At 52.8% G+C, this 25,426-nt stretch overlaps 9 protein-coding genes across 9 annotated transcripts; 4 read left to right on the top strand and 5 right to left on the bottom strand.

The window, feature by feature from the left end:
- Window positions 1-144: 144 nt before the first annotated feature.
- On the top strand, window positions 145-6,322 carry J4E78_002571 (uncharacterized protein; the record flags this gene model as incomplete). The annotated part of the gene is made up of 2 exons (XM_049363217.1): window positions 145-1,953; window positions 2,003-6,322. 2 exons carry the CDS (start codon window positions 145-147, stop codon window positions 6,320-6,322), a joined length of 6,129 nt encoding a protein of 2,042 aa, XP_049225809.1.
- Window positions 6,323-6,587: 265 nt separating this feature from the next.
- OCT1 (Mitochondrial intermediate peptidase) lies at window positions 6,588-8,969 on the bottom strand (the record flags this gene model as incomplete). Its single annotated transcript, XM_049363216.1, has 1 exon — window positions 6,588-8,969. The coding sequence occupies one exon, from the start codon at window positions 8,967-8,969 to the stop codon at window positions 6,588-6,590; it is 2,382 nt and encodes a 793-aa protein (XP_049225808.1).
- Window positions 8,970-9,151: 182 nt separating this feature from the next.
- J4E78_002569 (uncharacterized protein) lies at window positions 9,152-10,025 on the top strand (the record flags this gene model as incomplete). The annotated part of the gene is made up of 3 exons (XM_049363215.1): window positions 9,152-9,178; window positions 9,226-9,318; window positions 9,405-10,025. The coding sequence occupies 3 exons, from the start codon at window positions 9,152-9,154 to the stop codon at window positions 10,023-10,025; spliced, it is 741 nt and encodes a 246-aa protein (XP_049225807.1).
- A 3,099-nt stretch (window positions 10,026-13,124) lies between these two features.
- J4E78_002568 (uncharacterized protein) lies at window positions 13,125-14,657 on the top strand (the record flags this gene model as incomplete). The annotated part of the gene is made up of 8 exons (XM_049363214.1): window positions 13,125-13,229; window positions 13,293-13,327; window positions 13,378-13,457; window positions 13,511-13,533; window positions 13,594-13,738; window positions 13,790-13,815; window positions 13,863-14,476; window positions 14,534-14,657. The coding sequence occupies 8 exons, from the start codon at window positions 13,125-13,127 to the stop codon at window positions 14,655-14,657; spliced, it is 1,152 nt and encodes a 383-aa protein (XP_049225806.1).
- A 603-nt stretch (window positions 14,658-15,260) lies between these two features.
- Window positions 15,261-15,946, bottom strand: J4E78_002567 (uncharacterized protein; the record flags this gene model as incomplete). The annotated part of the gene is made up of 2 exons (XM_049363213.1): window positions 15,261-15,894; window positions 15,942-15,946. 2 exons carry the CDS (start codon window positions 15,944-15,946, stop codon window positions 15,261-15,263), a joined length of 639 nt encoding a protein of 212 aa, XP_049225805.1.
- Window positions 15,947-16,665: 719 nt separating this feature from the next.
- On the bottom strand, window positions 16,666-17,389 carry J4E78_002566 (uncharacterized protein; the record flags this gene model as incomplete). Its single annotated transcript, XM_049363212.1, has 2 exons — window positions 16,666-17,290; window positions 17,343-17,389. The coding sequence occupies 2 exons, from the start codon at window positions 17,387-17,389 to the stop codon at window positions 16,666-16,668; spliced, it is 672 nt and encodes a 223-aa protein (XP_049225804.1).
- Window positions 17,390-18,632: 1,243 nt separating this feature from the next.
- J4E78_002565 (uncharacterized protein) lies at window positions 18,633-20,793 on the bottom strand (the record flags this gene model as incomplete). The annotated part of the gene is made up of 2 exons (XM_049363211.1): window positions 18,633-18,938; window positions 18,988-20,793. The coding sequence occupies 2 exons, from the start codon at window positions 20,791-20,793 to the stop codon at window positions 18,633-18,635; spliced, it is 2,112 nt and encodes a 703-aa protein (XP_049225803.1).
- A 1,347-nt stretch (window positions 20,794-22,140) lies between these two features.
- J4E78_002564 (uncharacterized protein) lies at window positions 22,141-24,186 on the top strand (the record flags this gene model as incomplete). The annotated part of the gene is made up of 2 exons (XM_049363210.1): window positions 22,141-22,608; window positions 22,657-24,186. The coding sequence occupies 2 exons, from the start codon at window positions 22,141-22,143 to the stop codon at window positions 24,184-24,186; spliced, it is 1,998 nt and encodes a 665-aa protein (XP_049225802.1).
- A 515-nt stretch (window positions 24,187-24,701) lies between these two features.
- On the bottom strand, window positions 24,702-25,296 carry J4E78_002563 (uncharacterized protein; the record flags this gene model as incomplete). The annotated part of the gene is made up of 3 exons (XM_049363209.1): window positions 24,702-24,779; window positions 24,878-24,983; window positions 25,151-25,296. 3 exons carry the CDS (start codon window positions 25,294-25,296, stop codon window positions 24,702-24,704), a joined length of 330 nt encoding a protein of 109 aa, XP_049225801.1.
- Window positions 25,297-25,426: the final 130 nt, after the last annotated feature.

The raw sequence follows: 25,426 nt of genomic DNA, 5'->3' as shown, positions 1-25,426 counted from the left end.
GTTTGTCAACATTTCCCTGGGGAAGTCGCGCTCGACCGCAGCGCGTCACCTCAGATCGCGCGCCCCGCGCAAACAAACCGCCCTTCTCACCCCGACGCACACCCGCCACCCGAACCTCCCTCATGTTGCGGGCCAGTCTTTCGCATGGCCTCCCTTCGCTCAATCGGGGTCCACAAGCCCTCCGCCCTGCAGTATCTGGTCCAAGAGTCCATCCTGACCGACGATAGCACCGACCGCGACTATGTCTGGGACACCTACACCGACGACAGCCCCGATGGCTACACCGACGAGCTCGTCACCACCGAGTACCACGTGATCTGGTCGCGAGGCGGTATTGTACGCAAGGTGTTCAACTTTGAAATTGAGAAAGAGAAGGTCAAGCAGGCGCTCTTGACATGGTTCTTGGTAGACGAGCCCTCCCAAGGCACCCACGAGCCTTCCGACAACTCGTCAGAACACAAATCTGTCGACCCTGCAAAGAGCTTCCTCACACAAGGGACCCAGCCTGCTACCGATCCCACTGCGCCAGCCAGTCCCACAACGCCCACGTTGGAGAAGCTATCGCGTGCTCTCGTCGTCTTCCTGAAGTCGCAAGCACACGTCTTCTTCCTCTCAGGCACCACACACATCGTAAACCTCCCCTTCGAGGTGGACAAGGCCTTTCCTGCAGCACGCGGTGTTGTGCTACAGAGGAAGCTTGCTCCTTTGCACCCTGTGCCCACCAGTCCGCAGCTGCCGTCGGCTCCACAGAATTCCTTCCTCACGAACAACCAGTCTTTCCTCTCACAACAGTTCTCCTTTTCACAGAGCTTTCATAAACCCCACCGGCGGCATGGCTCTTCAATGGGCGCATCGCGACATGGTAAATCTCGCCTGTCGGGTGCAAACACGTTTCTTGATGATTTGTTCAATCCTATTGCGCCTCTAAATCCAGAGTCGATACCCAGGTTATATTCCTTCACAGACCCGCTGTCGGAGCTGGGACTGGTGGTCAGCGTTGTTACAGGTGGTGATCGCAGCAGCTTCTTGACCTCCCAAGGCTCTGGTCATCGGCGACTCGAGGCGATTGACAAAGCTGAGGAGATCATTTACGTGTCTCCGCGGAACGAGATTCTGTTCGATCGCAGTGGTAATGACAAGCCTCTTCTACTAGTAGTCACAGCAAACCACGAGACTAATGTATTTACCATCTGGTCTGCGGCCTATCTTGAGCCAAAATCAATATCAAGTTCTCGCAAACAGCACATTCCTCTGCCAGTAGCCAAGTCTCGACGCCGTAGCTCATATGGCGGCACTGCACCAGGAACAGGCGCAACTACGCCAGCAATTCGTGGAGCTGACAGATTGAGGGAAAGCTTTGGTGGTGCTCCACGCAGCAAGACTCAGCCCCCATCCTTCAAGATCACCAAGGAACGTCTCTCTGACCAAGCAGTCGACGACGCTCTTGCCTCACAGCTCAATCCCGATTCCGACATCACCCGCCAGCCAAAGGAGTCTAGGCGAGTGAGCTCGCTGTTGTCACGGGCTGAACTCTCAACGAGTTTCGACAGAAGCGCGTTTCAGGACATGGCAACGTCCCGCACCAGTATTGGTGGCAGCTTCAATGCAAGTCAGCGAAGTAGGCACTCACTGGGTCACGATCGTACAAGTTTTGGTGGCTTCTCACAATCTCGGAATCGAGCTTCCACCCCTGGTAGCGTTACATCCCGAATGAGCTTAGGTGCTGTATCGATTGATGACACCCTGGACGATGTCATGGACGAGGATACATTCGACACTATAGAGGACTACGACGAGCTTGATGATCTGTTTGCACCGCCTGATGGTAAAGGAGGACCGCAACCTGGGGATGGACTCCACAAAGAGCTCATCATCAGTGTCATCGCAGAGCTCCCAGTTACACAATACCTCAAAAGTGGCCTCTTTGCCCTTCGGAACACTTCAAACTCTGAGGTAAGTCAGCATCGTTCCCAGAAACATGACGTTACTAACGCTTGATTAGGAATGGCATGAGCCAAAGGTACTTACGCTGAATGCACCCTTCAATTCAGCAACCCTTCATGAGAGAAAGCTGTACCTGTACATATCCCATCCGTCACTGCAACTTCCACTCGAATGTGAGCTCGCAGTCTCACGAAGAAGACTATCACCATCCGCATCGGCCACCCAGTCGGGGTCGGCCAGTGCGGCTCCTCGATATGCTTGCGTACCGAAATTTGTCAGCTCGCGACAGCTCGATAACGCACTGGATCTTGTGAAAGTCCGTGACGGCCATGTCGAGCGAATTGCGCAACTCAATTCAAGAAATCCCCAGGAATCTTGTATCTCGTTGACTGCAGGTTGGGGTAGCCACCTACCGGTGAAGCTCACCTTGGACTCCATGAAGATGTTTGATCCGTATGCCATCATACAACGCGATCAAACCAGAGCAACGGTAGGGTCAAGACGAATCATAAAACCGAGTCAGCCGTTACGAGGGCTATCGTCATTAGGGAAAAGCGGCAAATTAGAGCTACATGACGGTGAGCTGCGTCGCCATCGGATGGTATTGCGTCTGTCACCCTCGAATGGCTATGTTGCTGAACTCTTCCGAGTGCTGTCAACGGTTCTACCAAACTATGCAGGCGAATTTCTACTGGAGATTTGGTGGAACATTCGCAAATCGCTATCGGATGAGGGAGCGGAGCATGTTAGTGCTGATTGGACAGCTTTCGTAGCGACTTTGCTCACTCTCGCGGTACCCTTCATCGATGAGAAGAAGGGGAGGACGGTCACTCGTGCAAAGTCAACTCAGCGAAGAAGTTCTGGACGTCCTGCAAGCCAAGCCAAGCCAGACGAGTTTATTGATGACGAGGACTCAGCATGGCGTCTTATGTGCAATCGCCAGACGTCGACACCGCAGGCCAAGAGTTGGGGGTCCTCTCCCTGGGCCTGGGCGTTGCACTCTAGTCCGACATCGACGGCGATGAGTCCACCGGCCAAGCGTGACTCACTGCAGCGCCAGTTGCCAACAATCGCTCAACAGATCAGCATCAAAAACGGCATGATACCAACTTGCCTCGAACTTGCTCGTCAATATGTCCAGTCACCGATCGGCAAAGCCACCAATGACCATTGGAGACGAATGTCTCCCTCGGAGAAGCAGGATCTTCGCATATCGTCTTTGTCTGAAATTGTGGTGTCGCTCCATCTCTTCCGTGAAGAGCGCAAGCTTGACACCCTGTGCCAAGATTTCTCTGATATGCAACATGGGAATCTCGCACCCGTGTTAGCACAGATTGGGCACTGGCTTCGTTGGGAAGCATGGGATTGGAGACAAGGTGGATTCTTCGACCTTGATGGGGGTTCGAGTCAGGATTGGGCATATGACGAAACCACATTGATCAGCAAAGTTCGGCTGCATGCACAGCCATGGGATGCACCTCCTTCAATCATGGAGTGGCTTAGCACTGTCACGGGATCCCAGCATTATGCCCCATTCCCCACACTGGCGATGCTCATACGGAAGTCCAAAGCCTCTCCACACTCGTCCATCAACATCGACGAGATTATAGCTGGCGTAACGCCCAGGACTGTAGCATTGCACAGGTTCTTCCGCGATATTGATCCTGCATCAAGCCCTAAGAAGGTTGTAGAGCTGATCAGGACATGCAATATTAGCCCTGAGCTGTTAGCCACATTGCCGGAAGCCGCCAAAGCACCACTCATGGAAGCTATCACGAGATGCCAGGCGAATCCACCTACTACATGGTCGAGCTCACTACTCAGACTTGTTCAGCGCGAAGACTTGGATCTTAGCCACACGCCAGTTGCAGACTTTACCCACGATAGCCACTTGGCCACAACAGGCGGGGGTCTGCATGCAGCTGGCACAACACGAGACGTTCACACTATATGTCAAGGCGCTGATCGAATGGAAGCAATCCAATCAACATCTGAAGTCGATCGGCACTACATCACGCGACTCATCTTCCGCGAAGATAGGCGGTTCATGGAGGCATACACGCTGCTAGAGCCTCTGCGGCAGACTGTCGCAGAGTACAAGGCTGACAACCGGCAAGACGATGCAGCAATGCTCGAGGGACAGAAAGCACTTATGCAGTGGGTCATGGTGCGCACGTTCTCTTTGCCGTTAGGCAGTTCCATGATCAAGTTCAGCAGTAAGAAACCTCTGCTGACAGAGAAATACCCGCTATACGGCTTCTCCACATCATGTCTCATGAAGCCAATGGGTAACGTTGTCACTGCAGAACGGCAAAATTATTCCGAGGAAAAGTACTTTTGGGCATTCTTCAACGCTGGTGCTGCAGCTGGTCTCAGCATATCGCGCGACGCCCAGGGCATCGACACGTCATGGATCATGTACAACAAACCTTCAGAGTTGACGAACAAGCATGCTGGACTGTTGCTTGGCCTTGGCCTGAATGGCCATCTAAGAACGATTGCGAAGTGGCTGTCTTTCAAGTACCTTACTCCCAAACACACCATGACTTCGGTCGGCTTATTGCTGGGCTTAGCCGCCTCATTCATGGGTACCATGGATACGTTGGTTACAAGACTACTGTCGGTGCATGTCACAAGAATGCTTCCACAAGGAGCAGCCGAGCTAAATCTCTCTCCCTACACCCAGACCACGGGCCTGATGGGCATTGGTTTACTCTACTACAACACACAGCACCGTCGCATGAGCGAGGTGATGCTTTCAGAGATCGAGTTTGTTGAGATTCCAGATCCATCAGAACCACCAGATAGTTTGCGGGATGAAGCTTACAGGCTGGCTGCGGGCTTCGCGCTTGGCTTCATCAACCTGGGCAAGGGTAAAGATCTTAGAGGTCTCCACGATATGCGTATAGTTGAGCGTCTCATGACAGTCGCTGTAGCGCCTAAGCCCGTCAACGTTGTTCACATCCTCGATCAAGCCACAGCTGGAGCAGTCATCGCCGTTGCACTCATTTTCATGAAGACCCACGACCAGACCGTCGCGCGCAAGATAGACATCCCGGACACGCTGCCCCAGTTCGACTACGTTCGCCCAGACATTTTCCTCCTCCGCACCCTCGCAAAACATGTCATCATGTGGGATACCATCGAAGCTTCGGACTCCTGGATCATCAAGAATCTGCCGTACGATTATCGCGAAGCCTGGGATCTCAAAGGCATTACACGACTCCGTAGCGAACAAATGCCTTTTTACAACATCATTGCAGGTCTGCTCTGGGCTGTGAGTCTCAAGCATGCTGGTACGGGGGATATCCAGGTCCGCGACTTTCTGATCAAGTATTTGGATCAACTGATACGCATCAACAAACTTCCCGCCGTACGCTATGATTCCAAGCTTTCCAAGAACACAGTCCGGAACTGCCAAGATCTCATCGCTTTAGCAGCCGCAACTGTCATGGCAGGAACTGGCGATCTCGAAGTCTTCCGTCGCTTGCGCGGTCTCCACGGCCGCATTGGTCCGGATATTCCGTACGGCTCTCATCTCGCAGCTCATATGGCCTTCGGCACTCTGTTCATCGCGGGTGGTACACAGACCTTCAGTCGCAGCAACAAAGCCATTGCCAGTCTGATCTGTGCATTCTACCCCCTGTTTCCCTCCGACGTACAAGACTCGCGGGCCCATCTCCAGGCGTTCCGTCACTTCTGGGTACTAGCCGCCGAGCCCAGATGTCTTGTTGTGCGAGACGTAGACACAGGACGCGCCATATCCATGCCCATCAACGTCGTCTTCAAGAACAACCAAGAAGGAAACGAGGTACCCCAATCAAAAACACTAGTAGCGCCCTGTCTCCTCCCGGAAATCCATCTCATCAGCCGCCTCGAAACAGCAGATCAGACATACTGGCCCACGACCCTAGATTTCGTACATAACCCACTCCATCTCAAATCCTTCGAGCGCAACCAAACACTAAACGTTCGCCGTCGCTCTGCCCACGATACGTACGCCACGGCGTTTAGTTCTACCCTTGTCGCCCTCAACGACGCGCAATCATCCAAGACGGCCAATCTCCTCTTCCACTGGATCTTCACCCTCCCCGCGCTATCGCAGTTTATATCTGCCAGCGACGCAGGACTCATACTGCCGCTCGATCAACATAGTAAGAGCTGGTTGGATCCTGGAGCCACGGTCGTGGAGTCGAGGTTGGTGCTGGGTAGGCTGGCGAAGAGCTGGAAGGTCGAGGAGCTGAGGGAGTTGAAGGGCGTGTTTGAGTGGGCGGATGCGGCGTGTCGGCAAAATGGGAAGCTGAGGTGGTTGGGTAGAGAGGTTGTGGAGAGGATTAAGGCGGGGGTTATGGACCGGGGGAGGGGGATGGGCGGGTAGGAGGGGATGTGTGAGATGAGGGCATTTGCCGCATGAAGTTTTGGGGAGAGGAGTATCTAGAAGGTGTAGGAAGTAGCATTTCAAATTCACATTGTTCAAAAGTGATAGATAATATTGCAGGTATTCTACTTGATCTGAGAGCTCCATGTCTATGATATAAATGCATGCGCGTTTCAACGTATCGTCTACCGTCTAACCATCTAACTATCATATATACATGCGTCGCAACATTAAACGTATATAAAGCATGACATCAATCACGACTCTATTTCCCCCTCGCCTCCCTAATCCCCCATTTCCCCACCTCGGCCATAGCCTCCTCACCTCCCTTAGCTAACCTCTCATCCTTGAGCACACCCGCCAAGCACTGCCAGCCATCTCTACCTCCACCCCACTTGAGCACCTCATTCTTATATAACTCACCATTCTCCCTATCCAAACTACCTTCCTGGCCATTATGCTGAAACACGTCTTTCCAAATCTTCGCCGCTAGCGCACGGTCAAAGAGGTAAGAATAATACGTAGCCCCGTATCCAAACAAATGGCCAAAGAAGCCTTGCCAAGCCGTACCAGCAGGTTCAGGAACAGAAGCATATTTGTTATAGACGTCGTGGTACACTTTCGTAGAGTTGAAATTGGGGTCCGCGGCGATGGGGGAGTGGTACACTTGGTCGAGCATGCAGAGCAAGATCTGACTTTCGAATTCAGAATACTGGTTCCTGTTATCGATGGCGAGTCGGGCTTCGACCGCGGCCATGGGGACCGGCGCATCGGTTTCCCAGTGGCGGGCGTAGAGACCCAGGACGTGGGGACAGAAGGCGAAGTGTTCCATTAGGACCGAGGGTAGCTCGGCGATGTCGGTTGCGCAGCGGGTGCCGGAGACGTTTTGCAAGGCGGTGCGACCGAGTATGGAGTGGAGTGCGTGGCCCATTTCGTGGAAGAGGGTGCGCACGTCGTGGATGTTGAGGAGCGTGGGGCGAGAGGAAGAGGTCTTGCTAAAGTCGCAGATTAGTGCTATTGTGGGAAGTTGGAAATAGCTGTTTCGTGAGGCGTTGTAGGATACCGGCATGCCGTCTGTGGCGGCTTCGATGGGGGAGGCGAAGCGGTGCGGCATGTGGGCCATTTCTTCCATTTCTGAAGGCAGGATCTCGCGGCTGCAGCGAAGGGTGAAGTGCGCTGGGTTGGGGGTCTTTCCAGGTCGTGAGTATAAGTCGCAGTAGAGTACTGCGATATGGCCTTCAGTATCGGAGATGACGTCTAACCGGCGGACACCATCGTCCCATACTTCGCCTGGTTGGGTCTCTTTGGGTACGAATCGAACGCCGTAAAGACGGTCGAAGAGTCGCGATATACCCTGTAGCACAGTACCAACGGAGAAGTATGCAGATAGAGAGTCGGGCGTTCGCTGCCTATAGTGACTCTCCATAGAGGCTAGCATCTTCTGTGTGTAATAAAATTTATCCCAGGCGTTGATGCGATCGGGGAAGTTGTCCTGGTGGGCATCGCCTCGCTTCAACTCCATCAACTCTTCCAGATCAGCAAGGACAGCTGGCCGGCTGTCCTCATAGAGGGCCTTTAAGAATGTGTTAACAGCTTCTGGTGTTCGCGCCATTTTGTTCTCTAGCGTCATATGTGCGAATGTCTCGTAGCCTGAGGTTTGGGCCAATTCCACTCGCAGTTTCAATAGCTTTTCCAATCTCGCGATGCTTGGTTTGTTAGCTGTCCGGACAGCCTGGTACGTCTCTTGCCGTACATCTGCGTCATCTACGAATCGTAAAACCGCTTGCGATTCGGAATGCATGGTAGAGATCTTTGTCTCGCCCCATTTCGTCAGCGCCTTCGCGAGGTTTGGGTCCAGCCCTCTCAGCTTCGACGACTTGAACCTCAAGTCCCGTTTCTCTGGTGCCATGCCTTCCACAAACTCGTTCCCCACATCTGCGATCTCGCCGCTCAGATCTACCAGCCGCTCCCTTGTCTTGTCGTCTAGCCCGATGCCGAATCTTGAGAAATCCTCCATCAATATCCGCGCAACGATGCGCTCCTCCTCGCTCCATGTGTCGTACACCTCGGATATCTCCGACGCCTTCTTCAGCTGGTCGTGCAGTACCGGCGTGGTGTTCAGCTGGTTCATGTACTGGAACACCGTCTGGTAGGCCTTCATCGCCATCATCTGGAACTTGCGATCCGGATGCGTGCCTCTTACAAAGTCGGCCAAGTCTATCACCCGACACAGTAGATCGCTGAGCTTATCTAAATCTTTGACCATGTGCTTGAAGTCCTCCGTCGACTGCGCGGCCGCCACCTTCTGCACCACGGCATTGCAGCGTTGTATTGTTACGGTAACGAAGTCGACGAAACCCTGCGGGTGGGTGAGGTATTGGTTTCCTATTATTCCCGTGGGTTTTCCCTTTTGCGATGCGCGCTTGAAGTCATTCCAGAAAGATGCGTTGTCGAACACTTTGCGCAGGGCGTCGTCATCTGTCTTGCCGCTGGCAGACAGGCCGTAGAGAGCGTTGGGCGGCGCAGTGTCGCGTGCTTTGGCGGCGGCAGCGAAGGTGGAGTTGAAGCGTCGTTGGCGTTGGGAGGAGCGCAGGCATTGTTGGCAGACCCATGGCGACTGCTTTGGGCGAGCGAGGCGCTTGAGCATATTGGGTTGCACGGGTGAAGGGTGGGCTGGCAGAAGTCGGACGAGACGAACGATGTCATAGCTAAGCCGAGGACGGGCGGGAATCTTGCGGCGCTCGCACGGCCGTTTCCGCGTCTTCTGAGCTCAACATCACCAGTTGGACATTACCAGACTCAACCCATTGCGCCTGCCCCACGCTCGACATGGCTTTCAGACCGCTGTTACGGCAGGTGAGTAGCCCGCAAGAGATGACAGACTGTGTATTGACATCGCATAGCGCGCCGCTGTCCCCGCCATGGCCGCCCTCTCCACCGCAGCAATCTTCGCACCCCGGACCGTATACGCAGAGGAGCGACCTGCCGACCACTTTGTACGTTGGAATGCCCTCAAATGCTCGACGAAGCTTTTTTGGGTCCTTTATTCCCCCTATTAATCGTAATACTGACGTCAAAGTAGGATCGCAAACCTATCTACGATGATATGCCCGTCGATACCACAGCGCCTACCGCTCCCGCCCTAACAGAACCGTCGAACTCTCTATCTCCAGAGTCTAGCTACCGACCGACACCGACCGACCGCCTCGCAGTCCAGATCGGCCGTGCGCGCATGGCTCTGTACGAGCAGGCTGTCCGCGGCGAGAAGGCCGTCGATAACGCGCTCACCGAGACGCTCCGTCTCGAGCACTCCTTCACAAGCACCATCCGCTCCTTAGCCCCACCCAGGGAATCCGGCGAGAAGGTTCTCCCCGGCGCACTCTACGTCCTCGTCTCCTCAATGGCCGGTTCCATCGTCACGCGCAACCGCAACATCCTCCTTCGTACCTCCGTCCCCGTCGCTGTCGGCATCACCGCTGCGAAGTTCGTGCTGCCCATCACCACCAAGAACGTCGGAGACCTCATCTGGACCTACGAAGAGAAATACCCCGTGTTGGCGGATACCCACCTGAGGATGAAGAACAGGATCTCGCAATTCATCGAGACTGGAAAGGCACATGCGCAGGGAACTGTCGGTATGGTCGAGGGCAAGCTGGCTGACACGCGTGAGAATCTTGAGGGATGGGTCAAGAAGGGCCGGTAAATAATACCTTATCAAAAGCTTCCATGGCACGAGTACCTGTACATTATTAGTAGCGGGGCATAGGTGGAAAGACGATCTTCACGCAATGTGATTTGCATTTTCTTTTGTTCTGCAGCTTCTCTCTGGTGCTTTTCGTTTCTCCCAATCTGAAAAATCGTCATCTTGCAGACCCCCTAAGCATGCTTATCATTCTGTACATGCAGCAGCTCCTTCCGATTATCATGTACTTTTCAACCACTCTTTTGTTCATTTTACCAGGTTCTCCGTCCCGTGAATAGCATCCTCATCATCGTATGGCCGAATACACCTTAGTCCTCTGAGTCCCCTTCTCCTTCCTCGCCGTCATAGTGTTGCTCGGACAGGTGCTCGGACAGGGCTTGATATAGGTCCACGTCTTCAATCGGCCGATCCGATAGTAACTTTTTCGTAAGGTCGAGAAGGAATTGCTCGGGCAAGCCCAAAGTCAGCTTCACCAGGCTTGGTCTGGCGGCGCATAGATCAACAGTGAACTTGCGTAGCTCCAAAATTTGCGGGCAATCGTGACGATACATACTACGAAGTTGGAAGGGAGGTAGTGTCGCTTCAGCAATTAGCGAGAATTTGATGATACCCTGACGGCTGGCTATGGAGTAGTCAGAATCTTTGAAGTAGCTGGCAGGGACATGGGCTTTGAACAAATCAGTCAGCCGATCTCCATTGTCTGGGATAGTACCAGTATATAGCCACTGCATGTATTGATCGAAGCATGCACCGTCCAAGTTAGGCAATATGGTGTCTGTCAATGCCTCGTCGCTCTGTTGTAATGGTAGTGGCCACTCCAGGCGGCATAGTGGACACGTTCTGTCCCGGCTCAACCAGTTGTCGATACATTTACTGTGGAAGTTTTGGCCACACGTCTTGCAGTACGAGACTGTGGCAAACCCAGCGATGTCTTCTGTACAGACCGAACAGTCGCCTTCCACGGGTTTGCGAGACTTTTGCAACTTTTTCTTGAAGTATTTTGAACTCGAACAGAGCAGGTCCTCGTGAACTGCGAAAATGTTCTTCTCCATGCCGAGTTGAACATTCACGAGTTTGTGGCCAAAACTAGAGCATGGGTCAGTACAAAGTCCAATACTAAGAGCAGCATCGATCCTACCGTTTAGCTTTCCGCGCGCCTTTTCTTGCCGCGCTCTGAGTCCGCGATACCGTCATCTTGATGTCCCGCTCGCCGATTTCGCTGAACTGTTAGTTGATATTCTTGAATTCTTGAGGGTCATGTAGGTGTCAAGGTCCTTGATCAGTTGCTATACATCATATATACTAGCACACGCTTTTAGTGTCACTTTACTTAGGGTGAGGCTATTGCAGAAAGTAATGACACGGGAGTAGGTAAAGGTGACTTAGGTGAGAGATCTATTCTAGTAAGATTGTCGTCGCTGTGGTTTTGGCCAGCATTCAGTATTCCGTGGTGACAGATTCATCGTCTTTGGATCCGCCTGAGATGCGACGACATTGGAGAATATACTACGGTGGTCACGTCTTAAACACCGCGACTTCCCATTTCGAGAGTGGAAAGAGCCAATCTCGCCTTGCACTTGCAGGGTAAGAGCGACAGCGCAACGACGCTCTCCAGACAGTAGTCACAATTGCCTGTCTGCTACGACACACGTCGACCTCCTCTTCACTGCGAACGAGTTCCTTTCCTTAGAGGGGCTCACGGAAATCGCGAGAGCCATCTATAGGCGACTTACCAGTGACGTTAAGCACTGAAAATTCGTCACTCTTACTCGATATAAACAAGTCAACATTGCCCACGTCTGATAGGAAGCTCTTAGCATCTCCGCCAAGCGCGCTACTTACGACCCTACACCACAGGCCATCATGCCTGGCCTACTTGTTCAAGATGCACATGCATGACAGCTCATCGCTTTGATGCATGGTCGCCGAACGGTGTATGGCATAGCAGGGGACGCCGTTGGATGATGCTAGGCAGAATGCTTTCCAAGCCCGCAACGACTGCCACATACTACGCATCCCCACAACGTGCGCATTACGGTTTGAGTGGTCGTACGAAAGCGGTCGTCTCCTTACTGATTCTTGTATCCACCACCACGCCTATCTGCGACTCCAACAGACTTGGTGATTGCATTGCATGCTGACCAGGCCTCTCTTGTGAAGGTGGCAGAATTCCAATACCTCGGCGATTTCTCCTTGCAGCAAGTGTCCCGACATGATGCACTTCTCAACAGCCAGACCTTGCATATACATCGCTGGGATACTAGTGAGGGTCGGCACGGATTCTGTCAGCTTTGCGAACGTTTCTCCCCAACGGTCCAACGGTCCAGGCCGCGGTGGCAGGTAAACCGCCAGTTTGGTCAGAATGGCATGATTTGACACGGCCTTCCCCGGATCCGATACATTGGTTGATGCGCCCGACGCATTCCTTCCAATGCAGCTCACGCGGCCAAGGCGCCGGAAACGCCGAACTACGAGTGGCTGAACCAGACGAAGACGAAAACCATGACAGAAACAATGGCAGGGAATCATTTGGAATTCCGATAGCCGCAGGTTGGAAGCCGTTTGGGAAAGTCCTTTGTGTACGCTAGAGAACTGTGCCTCGAACTCGCATCAGAGCAAAGCAGATCAGGTCTCAGTCCCAGAACTGGGTCAGGAGCCGGGGCTTAGGTCGTGCTAGCGCCCGAGAAGCAAAGGAAGAAGACAACAATGGTGGCATTGAGACATTGACGGGCGTGTTGATGGTGTGCACCCGGGGGATGGTCGGTGAGCTGGTTGCCCAATCTCTCGGAAGGAGTGACGCATGTCCAAAGCCACGCACTCGGTACTGGCAGGATGAGGCGTAAAGCTGTCGGTGTCATTCGACACGTTGGGCGTGGCTGTGGGTCTTTGCAACAGCTGGCAGCAGACAGGGCGGTCGAGGTTGCGAGGACTGCGGGGTTGACTGGCCCCCTAGCGCTCCCGTCGGCGCTTTCGCTGTCGGCGCGCCCTCCAAGGCCAGGGCCTTGGGAACGACATTATCCATTCCGCTGGGTTTCGCCTCTTCCTCGACACGACTCGGGGCGAGTCCTGTAGCGCACCGTAGCGCATCCCCAAGACATCATGGCCACCTCTGCGACTGACCGTGTGCGCAAGACCAAGCTGCGCCCGCTGTCCAGTGCCACCAATCTCACCGACTTCACACACTCGACCGCCGACCCAGCTGATGTATGCCGCCTGCTCTCCCCACCACATACGTACCATGGACTCCAAACTAATCGCGATATGTAGTCGGATGCACCGTCAGATGGAGAACTCAACGACTTGTACCTCTCCTGCTCTCCCCTCATATACTCCATGCGCTTACACATTGCAGCGAGGTGCAAAGCCTCACGCCAAGCATGTATGGCGTCGAGAAGAAGTACGGCCGAACTTACCATGGCTTCCATGCTGGAGGTACGCATATCCACCGAACGGCTTTTCGCCTGACTTTAGCTAATTAACTCCAGCCTACCCATTTCCCAACGACGAGGTACGCGCTGCTATAACCCATATTCGCCCATCGCCCTTTCGCTGACCCGCATACCCACAGCTCGAGATATACCGCCTGGAATGGGAACATCACATCATAACAGGACTTCTACAAGGAAAACACTACTTCGCGCCGCTGAACACAAAGAGATCGTCGAGGATGCTGGACATTGGCTGTGGCACCGGACAATGGTGCATCGCAATGGGTATGTGCTGTGTCTATAGCTTCTTATAGAAACATGACTGACAAGCACTAGCAAAGAAGGCTCCAAAACACTGGCGGGTACGCGATGCAATGTTCTGTCCAAGACCACGCTAACCAGACATCAGGTTGAAGGCATCGACTTATCCGCGATCCAACCCAAGAAAGACAGACTGCCCAACAACGTCGACTTCTGGCTGGACAACATCCTCAAGACATCTTGGTGGTTCCCCGAGAAGCAACCCTATACCTACGACTACGTCCACACACGCTTCATGCACGGCATCTTCACCGACTTCCGAGAAATCATACAAAAGGGCTTCAACAACCTGAAACCTGGTGGATGGATGGAGTCGCAGGAGATATTTTCCAAACTCCAGTGTGCCGAAGGCATGCCGGAAAGTTACCCGCTGCTTGAATGGTCCAATCTGCAGGACGAGGCCGCGCACATCCTGGGCCGGCCGTTACGCATCGCGGACAAACTAAAGAGGTGGTACCGAGAGGCTGGATTTGTGGATGTGCACGAGGAAGTCTTCGCTTTGCCCGTGAACCCATGGCCAAAAGAAAACAAGTCGAACATGTACGGCAAGTTCTGCATGTGGAACATGCTCGTTGGTTTGCACGGATGGACGATTGAATACTTTGTCACCGGCCTGGGCTGGACACCAGCCGAGGTCGAAGTCTACCTCGCGCATGTGAGGAACTCGCTCGCAGACGAGAGCGTGCACGCCTACTACAACTTGTAAGTCGCTTGTTGAACATGTGACGAGATTGAGAGACGCATACTAACATCTACCAGCTACGTAGTATGGGGTCGCAAACCTAACGACGGCGAAGCCGGCAGCACAATACCCAAACCCGACCACTGGCCGCAGCCTCCCTCTGACGACGACGAATCCACCTTTTCATCGGGAATATTATAATACACGTTTGGAACAGCCAGTATTAGCTGGCACATATGCATATGATTTAGCTCTTGGCGTTATTCATCCATCGGGGTTCTGCGGATTGTGCCTTCTTTCCTTTTACATGGATTGCAAGGAGGTAATTTGTTGTTGTTGTTGTTGTTGTTGTTCTTTGCATATGTTCTCGGCGGCTTGTGTCGATTGAAAAAGCCTTGAGCGGTGGCTGGGATCCTGTTGCTTGAGGGTCTGCGATTTACGATGTATGAGACTTGGACTTGCTATGGTGTTTGGATGAGGGGGTTAGTCGTTAATGTCATTCGGTCTGTTGCTATCTCGGGTCTGTGAATACAAGGATGAGTCACTATGATGCACGTGGCGAGGTTGTTCTCATGGCTGTACATGAGGCAACATGTCGATACATGGGCAGTTTCGTGATGTGAGTTATCTCGTCATGGTCCTGGAGCTGGATTTCATTCGGAATTCTTCGCTTCAACCAGATCGACTCCATCAAGTCCTGCTACATCGTTGGGCTGTAGGCCACCCGAGAGTTTCCATTGTTCTTTGAAACAATGATGTCATCGACTGAAGGTGGCTGTAAGTGTTTATTGCCCTCGTAGAGAATCAATCCATCTCCTCCATGTAGTCGCTAATGTTTGCCATCGTAGCCTGCTTCGGCATGTTGTCTGGACGGTAGCGCAGAAGTGCGATGGCGAGGTCAGCGAGAAACTCATTGGGTAAAAGACGCGTGTCCTGGGTTAAAAATTCCGCCGATATCCTAAGCCACATATCTACTATAAGGCGACGGCCAAGACTGCCCGCACATGTGCCCTCGTATATGATGATGATGGTTCCGACCGTTGGTTGGAACTGGAACCCGTCCGCATCTTTTTCTTCAGCGACCTCTAGCAGACCTTGGATGGCTGAGTTCTTTGCAGTCTTGTCCTGGAGCTTCTCACCGAGCACGTAAAGCCGGCCGAGCACACGCATCTCCTTTCCGATATCCTGACGATCTATCGGCTCCTCGAGAGTGTTGGTGACAATGCGACCTGTGTAGAGGAAGTTGATATAGATATTGAAGATCTTTGGGTCATCCTCCGGCAACTCAATGATGCGTTTTTCGCTCTCTACCCAGTTGCCGTTCATAGCACGTTTGAAGAACTCGGAGCGTGCGCAGATGATTCCCTCATGGACCGAGAAGCGCTGTTGTTTTGGACCTTTGCCCACAATGATTGTGACGAGCTTCGACGGATCGAAGCTGCCATGGTCAGCTACGGGCCCTGGAGATCAATCGCAGATACTCACCTCATTGCTGTTTTCACACCTGCTCGAAGAGTGGTCATGGCTGTTACGATGATATCAGAGTTGGTTGATCGGTGTTGGTGGAATCAAGGGGTGCGCTTGTCTGAGGAGAAACTTTCCAATCAGGTGCAGCCGAAAGAAGGAGCTCGGACTATTGTCTACACCCGGCGTGGTGAATGGTGAACCGGATTGTCATCGTCTGATCTCACATACCTAGGGAAGCGACCGCCTATAGCTAGCCATTCGTAAGCGTGGTGTCAGTGAAAAGCTCAAGATGCGGACTAGCAAAACTTGAGTTGACAACACCAAAAGTGATGCTAGACGTATACGTTAGATAGAAATATAATAGCGGATGAGCAATGAGATTGATGTGGACACCATGGTACACTGCCCGAAAAGAGGCGCAGAATCGAAGTCTTTGATCTGCCTTTGGACAAGAAGAATAAACAGACGAAGTTGAAAGACGAACACATGACAATGCGACTGAGTTTTCGTAGAGTTTTCGTAGAGTTTTCAGGATTGGGACGTATTGGATCAATGAAAAGCGAACGTCTTGTCTTGCAAGCTTTGTATGTCTGCCATACTTTTTGACTAGATGCATATGCACCGTATCTGGTTGCTCTCACCTCACTGTCTCAAAGCTCTCATCGAAGGTTTACCGACCATGCCTTTCCTTCTGCAGACCACAAAATCCACGGCCGTACTGTGCAAGCCAGTGCGTAGCTTCTCAGAGCTTCTCTTGATATGCAGTATATCCTTTTCTACATGCTAAATTTCCATTGCGCACTGGACGCTCACCATGAAGTGAGTAGGCGAGATCGACGAGAAAGTCCCTGCGAAGGCCTTCACTCTTCTCGAGAATACTCTTCGTGCTGATGCAGGTCCAGATGTCGACCATGAGGCGCCGTCCAAGACTAACTTCCGATGTGTTCTTGTACATCAACTCGACGATCTCGGCGTTGGGTAGTCTGTCGTCGGACGAATCTGTTGTAACTTCTATGTGGAGAGTCTCCAGAGCGGCATTCTTAGCTTGCTTGTCTTGCAGCTTCTCGGCGAGGATGTAGAACTTGACGGTCGATAGGGTATGTGCTTGGAACTCGACAGGCGTCATCTTGGAAGCGTCTGGTTCATTGTACAACACGCCCATATAGATGAGATTGACGTAGAGGGCGAAGATCTTGGGGTCGTCCTTAGGTAGTTTGACAATTCGATCCTTCTTCTTAGGCCAGTTGCCATTTATCGCGCGGCGGAATAACTCGGACCGTTTGCATATAATGCCTTCGTGGAGCAAGAAATCTTGTTGGGAGCCTTCGGGACCGACGCGCACAGTCAAGAAGGCAGACGGGTCGAAACTAGATTGTACAAGTAAGATCCCGCGGGCGGCGGTCGCGAAGGGTGACTTACCTCATGGTGCTGACTTTCGCAGCTTGTGCAGCGGTTTGTGACTCCATCGTGAGCACAATAGCCCCGGCGGCCTTGAAATTGCGGAGGGTGGTATGAGGAGGGGTTAGGAAGGGACTGTCGAAAAATTGCAGCTATACGAGATTTTAGTCTGCAACTTGGCTGTAGGCAGACACGCGTCTATGGCAAGTCGCAATCAAGGTGAAGGCCGAATTGTAGGACTAGTGCTGTGATCGGTGTAGCGGCTTATGAGGATAAAGTGAGAGGACCCGCAATGATGGCAACGGAAGCGGTCGAGAAAATATTTGCTTCTGATGCCGCTAGATCGTAAGGTAAGGCGAAAGCAAAGGACGTTAGCATGGTGTAGTATTAGGATTCTGGGCAAAGGACAAGCACGTGCCATGAGTCTAGTCGCGACTTCCTGAACATGTAGCCACATACCTAGGTATCTTGTCATCATGGTACCTGCCTCTGACGGAAAGACCATTCACCTGGGTGCACCTTGGCAAATGGAAACTTTACCTTACCAACCTCACCATGTTGGACCTGTTCCTGACCGCTCATGTTCGCTTGCGTGTACTTTTGCCATGTTGTCATCACCACTTGAGACCCGACTACACTCCTCAACCGACATCTTGATGTTAGTAGAATCCCAAACAGTTGAGATGCGCGCGCACCCTCTTCGCCCACGTCATACTGGCTCTGGGACTCACCTTCACCTCGCCCTCTACCCAGCCCGCCGTCTGCCTAGCCCCGCCACCCTGCATGCAAGCCCTCCCACCTGAGCCCACCCATTATCAGCACCTACAGGACCCACCTTTACCTGAAGATATAAACCCCAACATTACCCTATCTACCATCAACTCTCCTCCACTTGGCGGACTCGGGTGGGCTCCTGACGGTTACATAGAGTGCATTGCACGGATTAGAAAAACCTAGAGAAAAAACAGACAACATGTCCATCAAAACCAAAAGTGACTCTGGTAATGGGAAAAAACACATAAGAGATGGATTTGTCACACAAAGGGCTGAACTCAGGAGGGCGCGCCGTTCGATTCGGAGTGGGCGTCGGTCAGCAGATGCTGGGTGGGGGTTGAGTTGATTCTTTTTTGCCCTCTTTTTTTCGATTTGGGTTTGGAGGTGAAGGTGAAAATAGCATGTGAGAGCGGGTGACATATGTCTCTCGTAGAGCAACAACACGGGGCCGCAGCTAAGACATAACAGAGGAATGCAGAAGACACGCAGAGGCATGAGGAAATAGAGACATAAGACAGATACAGATGACTTAAAGTTTCATGTGACTTTTCTACTTTTACCGTTAAGTATGTCCTTCCTGAATGGCATTGCAGCGTACCCGTTAGGCCCGTGCGATGGCGCGGCACTCCTTTCTGTCAGCTTCCTCCACAGCTCGCCTATACTTGCTCTTTCGGCGGGGAGCATGCTATATTGCAAGCTGTATAAGTTGCGGCGGTGGATGGGTGGGACAAACTGCCCCGACACGAGATACAACAAGACGCTAGGCGAGAAGTAGTGCTTGCGTATGCGATCGCCGAGGTCGAAATAGGGTTGAAACATCGCGCGTAGTGACAGCGGGATCGACTGCATAGTGTGAGTTCACATACGTTATAGATTGAGCAACTTGACTTACCTTCAGCAACACATAGGCGGTCGGCGGTGAGTCTGTCTCACTTGCCGTACTAGAGCTAACATTGGTCGTGTCTTGTAGCTCGAAACAAATTCCGCCAGGTAGTCTTCCAGGATCCTTCAGCCGTAACATGACTGCGAAGAGCGGAAAGTGATTGAGACAGGCAAGACCCATCTCCAGCGCAGCCTTCAGCCCTATGACAGCAATGCGTGCGCTCGCAAACGTCAGGTAGAAGACGAATACAGTTGGCAGTAAGAAGAATTGCAGTGTGAAAAGAATCGTGCCGAGCAACAGCTGATCAAGGTCGTAGTCGCATGAGTCGATTCGGTTGCGAAGGATGTTGCGCTTTTTTCCACGGAAAAGATGGAAGAGGGATATAATGATGGTGAGCTGCCAATGGAAGATGCGAGCAGACGCGACATAGAATGAGTATATGTGCAGCGTCAGCAGTGAAACGAGGTCCGAGAAGATTGAGATGGGCATAGTGGCGCCAGCGAAAGCGGAAAAGCCAATGATCTGGATCAGCGCAGGTAGGTGTGGCCGCAGAAGTGATATGCATCCCGCCCAGTAATCAATGACCCAAAGAAAAAGGTCGCCCAGGAACGCAGCCAGTTCAGTGTTCAACTTCAAGCCTCCGGGCCATCCCATAAGCCATGATATCATGCGCCGCAGACCGTCGACCGACCAGGTACTGAATATGGTATCGACCTGAGCAGCCACGAACGAAGCGTTCTCGATGATGAACGTTCCGACAGCAATGCCCATTATGACATCGTTGGCAACCAGCCACAGACTATTGTAGAACCGGATATACTCCGGATGACTGTTAGTGATAGATTCCCAGTTGACTTTCCTCCTGCGTAAGGTGAGATACTGAATGGGCCAGTAACAGGACTGTTGTAATCGTATGTCAATCTGTTGCGCCGTCGCGGAGATGTCTTTCAGAGCTGGCGAGTCGGAAGAACCTGGTCGCCAATGGAGAAGCTGAAGAACGGCTTCTCCCATTATGCGATGGGTGATGAGCCCAAAAACAAAGAGTTGTGCGGCTACCGGCCATATCCAGACTCTGAACGCATAATGAAGGACAAGCCATATATAGTCCCAGAGATCGTTCGCAGACTCGACGACCCGCTCACTGACACTCAAGGCTCGCTTCATGCGCCTGCCTATCATGCCGATGTTCTTCTGCAATAGGGCGTTCAATTCGTGCGAACAGTTCACCTGCTCGATGAGCATCGGCAACGCCAGCTCTTTTTGAGTGCGCGGGTGTGCAATGACTGTGTGCAGTTTGAGCTTCTCAACGAGATGTGCCTTTCTTCTGCGCTCCTTCTCCTCTGCTTTCTCCAGCTCTTCGAAAGCTACATCCCATTCCGCGACCCTTCTTTTGTCTCCCAGTGCTAGCGTGATTGGTTTGAGCGAGAGGTATTGCATACGCGTTGGGTGCGGTCGGTCGTATACAATGACTTGCATTGCCGCGAGCGGTTCGTGAGGATGATGAAGGCGCGGAAAGCGGAACGAGGGGTCGGTATGGACTACGATGAGGTCGGTATTAGGCTGCTCAACTGGGCTCTTGGAGTTGACGTAGCCCAAGGCGCGCAGGGAAGAGTGTCCGCATCGTTGAAGTAGTTCCTGGACATCGTGTGGGCTGTGTCGCAGTAAGGTCCCAACAAGCAGCGCGTTCTCGACTTGACGCAACTCGACTTCTTGAAGCACAGCTACTACAAAGACATCTGACTCCGAGTTTCTGAACCCCACCAGAACACCCGGCACAGAATCCTTTGGAGCGTCTGACGGCCAGAATACGCGCATCAACCCATTGTGTGTGACCATGTCATCATCCTGCTACCCCGCTAGACTAGAAGGAACCGCGACGTTTGAGCTGCTCGCGCGCAGAGATGCCGGTGCCTGCGAGTCGAGGATGCTGTGTGATGCTGTTAGTAAGGACCTGGAAGTCCGAACAAGATCCATACTGACCAGGTCTGTCTCTTGTGTCGCGATGCGCACAACCGGTAGTATGAAGAGGAAGAACAGCAGGGACAGCAGGCAGAAACCCTTAGCAGTCCGTGTCACAACGCCGTGATCCCAGGCAAAGATGCCTAGTTCGTAGACGCGCGTCACAAGATCCCAACGGGCGGTCGAGTACCCTGCGACGAAGATTCCGATAGTAAGAATGGAGAAAGCGTGCATCTACGCCGTCATGCCAAGTTGTATTCGGAAAGGTCGAAGGGGGACTGCGCGAACACTAGACTAGCATTCAGGAAGGCGCAAGTGTCTGCGATGCGTCCTGACTTTCACTCTGTGGATTGACACTGGTATGAAGTAGTGCGCTTGGGAGTACATGGCGCTGGATGCATTAATGCGCGAGGCGTAGAAAGACGATGATCGCGTACGTGGAAGATCCGAATCATCGGAATGTGACGCTAAAGCTGAAATGGCCTAGCGTTCATCGCTCCGTCCTCGACAACATTGAACGGTGAACACCATTGCAGAGGCAAGCGTCAACACCCAGACGCACAAGGAGATTCACCCTTTTCGACAAGCAGCTATAACACACCAGCTGCCGTGCTACGGTAGGTGCTTAATTTCGTCTCGTCAACTCTTTCTACTCTACTTCGATACTGTCTACGTTGATTGCTTAGCGCGATTTGGCGACGAGCATTCCCAGTGCCACATGCATCGGTCGATATGGGCAGAGACGGGCAGAGGGCCGGGAACACCGAGATTGCGCTGCGATGGGCAGAGGTAACTACAAGTAATGGATTTCAACGGCGTTTTACTGCTGTGTGAACCGCAACAACCTGGGCAAAATTTGGCGCTTTCACCTTATACAAGAAAAAAACTGAACAGGTCTAGAGCCTACATCGACGCTAGGTCACCTATTTTGTAGGTTTTCACGTCGATGTAGGCTGCAGGCCTGTTCGGTCTTTTTCTTAGTTGACGTGCTTTGTTCGCGTTGATTACTAGCGCGTCGCGTCCGTCCGCCTGAACCTTGGAACCTTCGCAGTTTCCGTTCACTCCAGCCGCGACTGCCTCTTTCATTGACCTCCACAAGTTGACAACACAAGTAAAATCTCACCGTTGCTAATATTACCCAGTCAACTACGAAATCCAAACTTTGACCCTAGACAAGGAGACTATCACGACAAACAAGGCGACATGACTGTATGTGGCTTCTACCAGCGGAATGCATGTAAATTCGGTGGTAAGCTCATCCGCCATCCTTTACAGACAACTGTCTCACGCGAAGCAGATTCCTGCAAATTCGAGCACCCTGGAAGTTCGCGAGATGCAGCTCGAGGCGGAGGCGGAGGCGGAGGTGGAGGCGGCTTCGGCGGAAGCTCCAACCGCTTCGGTGCTTTCAACGGCGACCGCTATCGCCCAAGTGATAACAGCGGAACTAACTCATTTGGTGGAAACCGTGATCAAAAATCATCGACCTTCAGCTTAGACAAGGACGCTATTCAGATCGATCTCGCCAAAGAGCGCCCGATCTATCCGCTTTCATGCTACGGTCCAGGAAAAGATGCTCCACGGCAGCTCATCGAGGGGCCTGTCGAGATCAGTCCAGAGGAGCTTCGATCCCGGTACTACACATTACGAGCGGCGGGCAATGAGCCTACAGCGGTAAGTCTGAAATCCAGCGCTGGGTTCTTGATAACTAACGGTCTGTAGCAACAAGAAGAGGGAGCACTGAGCGAGAAGATGCAGCAGCAAGTAAAGGCGATTTTGGATGATATCACAGGTGCTATCAACTATGTCGCAGAGGGTGCCAACGTTCATCCCAACCGCATCGACATCGCCAAGGGCACTGCAGCAAGCGGATCAGCAAGCAACCCGACTGGGTCCTCTAATAATGCGGCGAATCCCTTCATGAAAGCAACAGCGAATCCGTTCCAGACTGCTGCAGCTTCATCTCAACCATCCGCGTTCGGGCAGGCTTCTACACCAGGATTCGGCAAACCGGCCTTTGGTCAACCAGCACAGACAAGTTCAACATCGGCCTTCGGCGCTGCCTCTGCGTTGGGTAATCCAGGATTTGGCAAACCGGCCTTCGGTCAACCAGCACAGACAGGTCAATCTTCAGCCTTGGGTGGTGGTAGTGGAAGTGCATTTGGGAAGCCTGCCTTTGGTGCCTCTGGGTTCAGTCAACCTTCAGCCTTGGGCGGTGGTAGTGGGAGTGCATTTGGGAAGCCTGCTTTTGGTGCCTCCGGATTCGGCCAACCGTCCATGCCGGGTGCAGGAAGCGCATTCGGTCAGGCCGGCAGTATGGGCCAAAGTTCTGGATCTGCTTTCGGCCAGCCATCAGCACCAGGTGCGGCGTCGGGTTTCGGCCAAGCAAATGCTCTTGGACAAAAGCCAAGCCCATTCAGTAAACCAGGTTTTGGACAGAGTGGATTTGGACAGGCGGCTCAACCAGGTGCCAATGCCTCTCCTTTCAGCCAACAAGCCTCGTCGGGTGCGTCGCCATTTGGCCAGCAAGCCTCGTCAGGTCCATCTCCATTCGGCCACAAAGCACAGCAATCAAGCCAGTCTTCACCATTCGGTCAAGCAGCCCAACAACCAGCTCAATCTGCACCATTCGGTCAAGCAGGCCAGCAACCAGCTCAAAATTCACCGTTTGGACAGCAAGCCCAACAGGTTCAGAAGCCGAATCCGTTCGGTCAGCCTCAGCAGCCGTCTACACAAGCACCTGTACCTGCACCTGCACAGGCAAACCCTTTCGGCGGCGCCGCAGCGTCTCAAGCTCCGGCCTTCGGGCAACCAAGCAAACCGTCACCTTTCGGTACTCAACAGCCTCAGAACAACGCAACGCAGCCGGCAGCTGCCAACCCCTTCCTCAAGCCCCAAACATCTACCGCGCCAGCAGCCTCCACGCCTTCACCTTCTCCCTTCACCACCCAGACACAGAGCCAGCCTGGCAACCCTCCCGCCCCTGTTCAGGCTACCTCTCAACCGGCTTCTATAGCACAGCCTAGCTCCGCACCGCGCCCCCATGTTGAAGGTGTTACACCAGATGGCAAGCCCATCGATCCCAAGGACCGTTACAAGGAAGGCAAACCAGAAGAGTATGAGGGCGAGCAAGGTAGGATTCTAGAGGAGATCTACAAGCGTGTTGCTCAGCTCGGGCGATTCAACGATGATGAAGACATACCTGTTACGCCACCGAAGTGCGAGTGGATCGCGCCGCTTACGCTGTTGTGAAGCGACGATTTGAGTCGGATAGGATAAGTGGGGGCATCTGATGGTAAATGGCATGAACGGCGTTGGTTCTGGTTTCGTGAATAGATCTCACATAATGATGTGTTAAATAATAAACTAAAATGCACACGAAAGCGCGTGTAATTACGCATTCATTTGTATGCAAACGCGACTTCCTAAACGCTGAAGCAATCATCTCGTAGTTGGACAGAGTTTCAGAGAGGCCACTATTCAAGTCCGCATGTCAGGTTCAGGTGGAGGGCGCCTGTCACAATATCATCATCAGGTTCCAAAACACCACCATGAACAGCCTAAAATATGTTTGGTATAAGGTAGTTACTCGACGAGTATCAGCTTTCGTAATGACGGAGAAGAGTCCAATCTCGTAGTGTACATGCGTGTTCCATCCCACTGGTCCATCGTATTGTACTGCCCGATCCGCCCGTACAAGTCCCCATTCGGCGCGCTGCGCAGGTTCGGCCGCGTAATCGTCGCTTGATAGGTATGCGGTGGGTGATCTATCGCTTCTTCGCATCGACTTTGTCCTCGAGGGTTCGAACGTAGCCTTCTATCCGTTGGACGGCGGATTGGAGAGCCTGCTTTCGTTAGCCATGGCCTGCTTCAAATGTATAGCCCCGATGTATTGTTCTTGCGATCGAGCTTGTGCGTAAAGGATGTATGTAGGAATACGTACGTAGATGTCCTCGGTCAGGAGCTGGTTCGATACGCGGTATTCGTCAATGACATAGTAGTACATGCCTGCGCCGGATGCGGTAGCACCGAGAAGGAAGCCGAACAATCTGTCGTGTGTTAGTTGTACTGTTCCAATCTTCTTTGCCCTCCGGGTATCCGTCTGGTTCTTCGCCTTCGCGCCTGCCTTGCGGCATGTGACAGGCTAAGCTCGTAGTTATAGAGCCATGGAATCCCGTCGGACATTGGCGAATGCAATTGCGGGATGAGCACTCACCCTCCCCTAAAAGCACCAACGGGCTTCCTGACTGGCGCAACAACAGTATCCTGCCTCAGCACAGCGCTTGTCTGGAATCCGCGGGAAGCAGCCATGGGCGCTCGAACGCCGGCGCGAGCCGCCGCCCTCAAGAATTGAGTTGCCATTGTGTCCTTTGCTATCTTTTACGTCGCTCGTATCGTGTCTCGGAATCTGGTCGCAGATTGTAAGCGTGCGGGTGGAGCGTGGTGGTGGTGACGCTCGTGTGCCGGCCGTGACGTTTGTGAGCTACCTGCT

This window comes from Alternaria triticimaculans, assembly GCF_023758025.1.
Source record: "Alternaria triticimaculans strain BMP 0046 chromosome Unknown scaffold_2, whole genome shotgun sequence".
NCBI classification, from domain to species: Eukaryota; Fungi; Ascomycota; class Dothideomycetes; order Pleosporales; family Pleosporaceae; genus Alternaria; species Alternaria triticimaculans.
The sequence above is the reverse complement of the archived record's forward strand: the minus strand, read 5'-3'. Positions and strand labels throughout refer to the sequence as shown.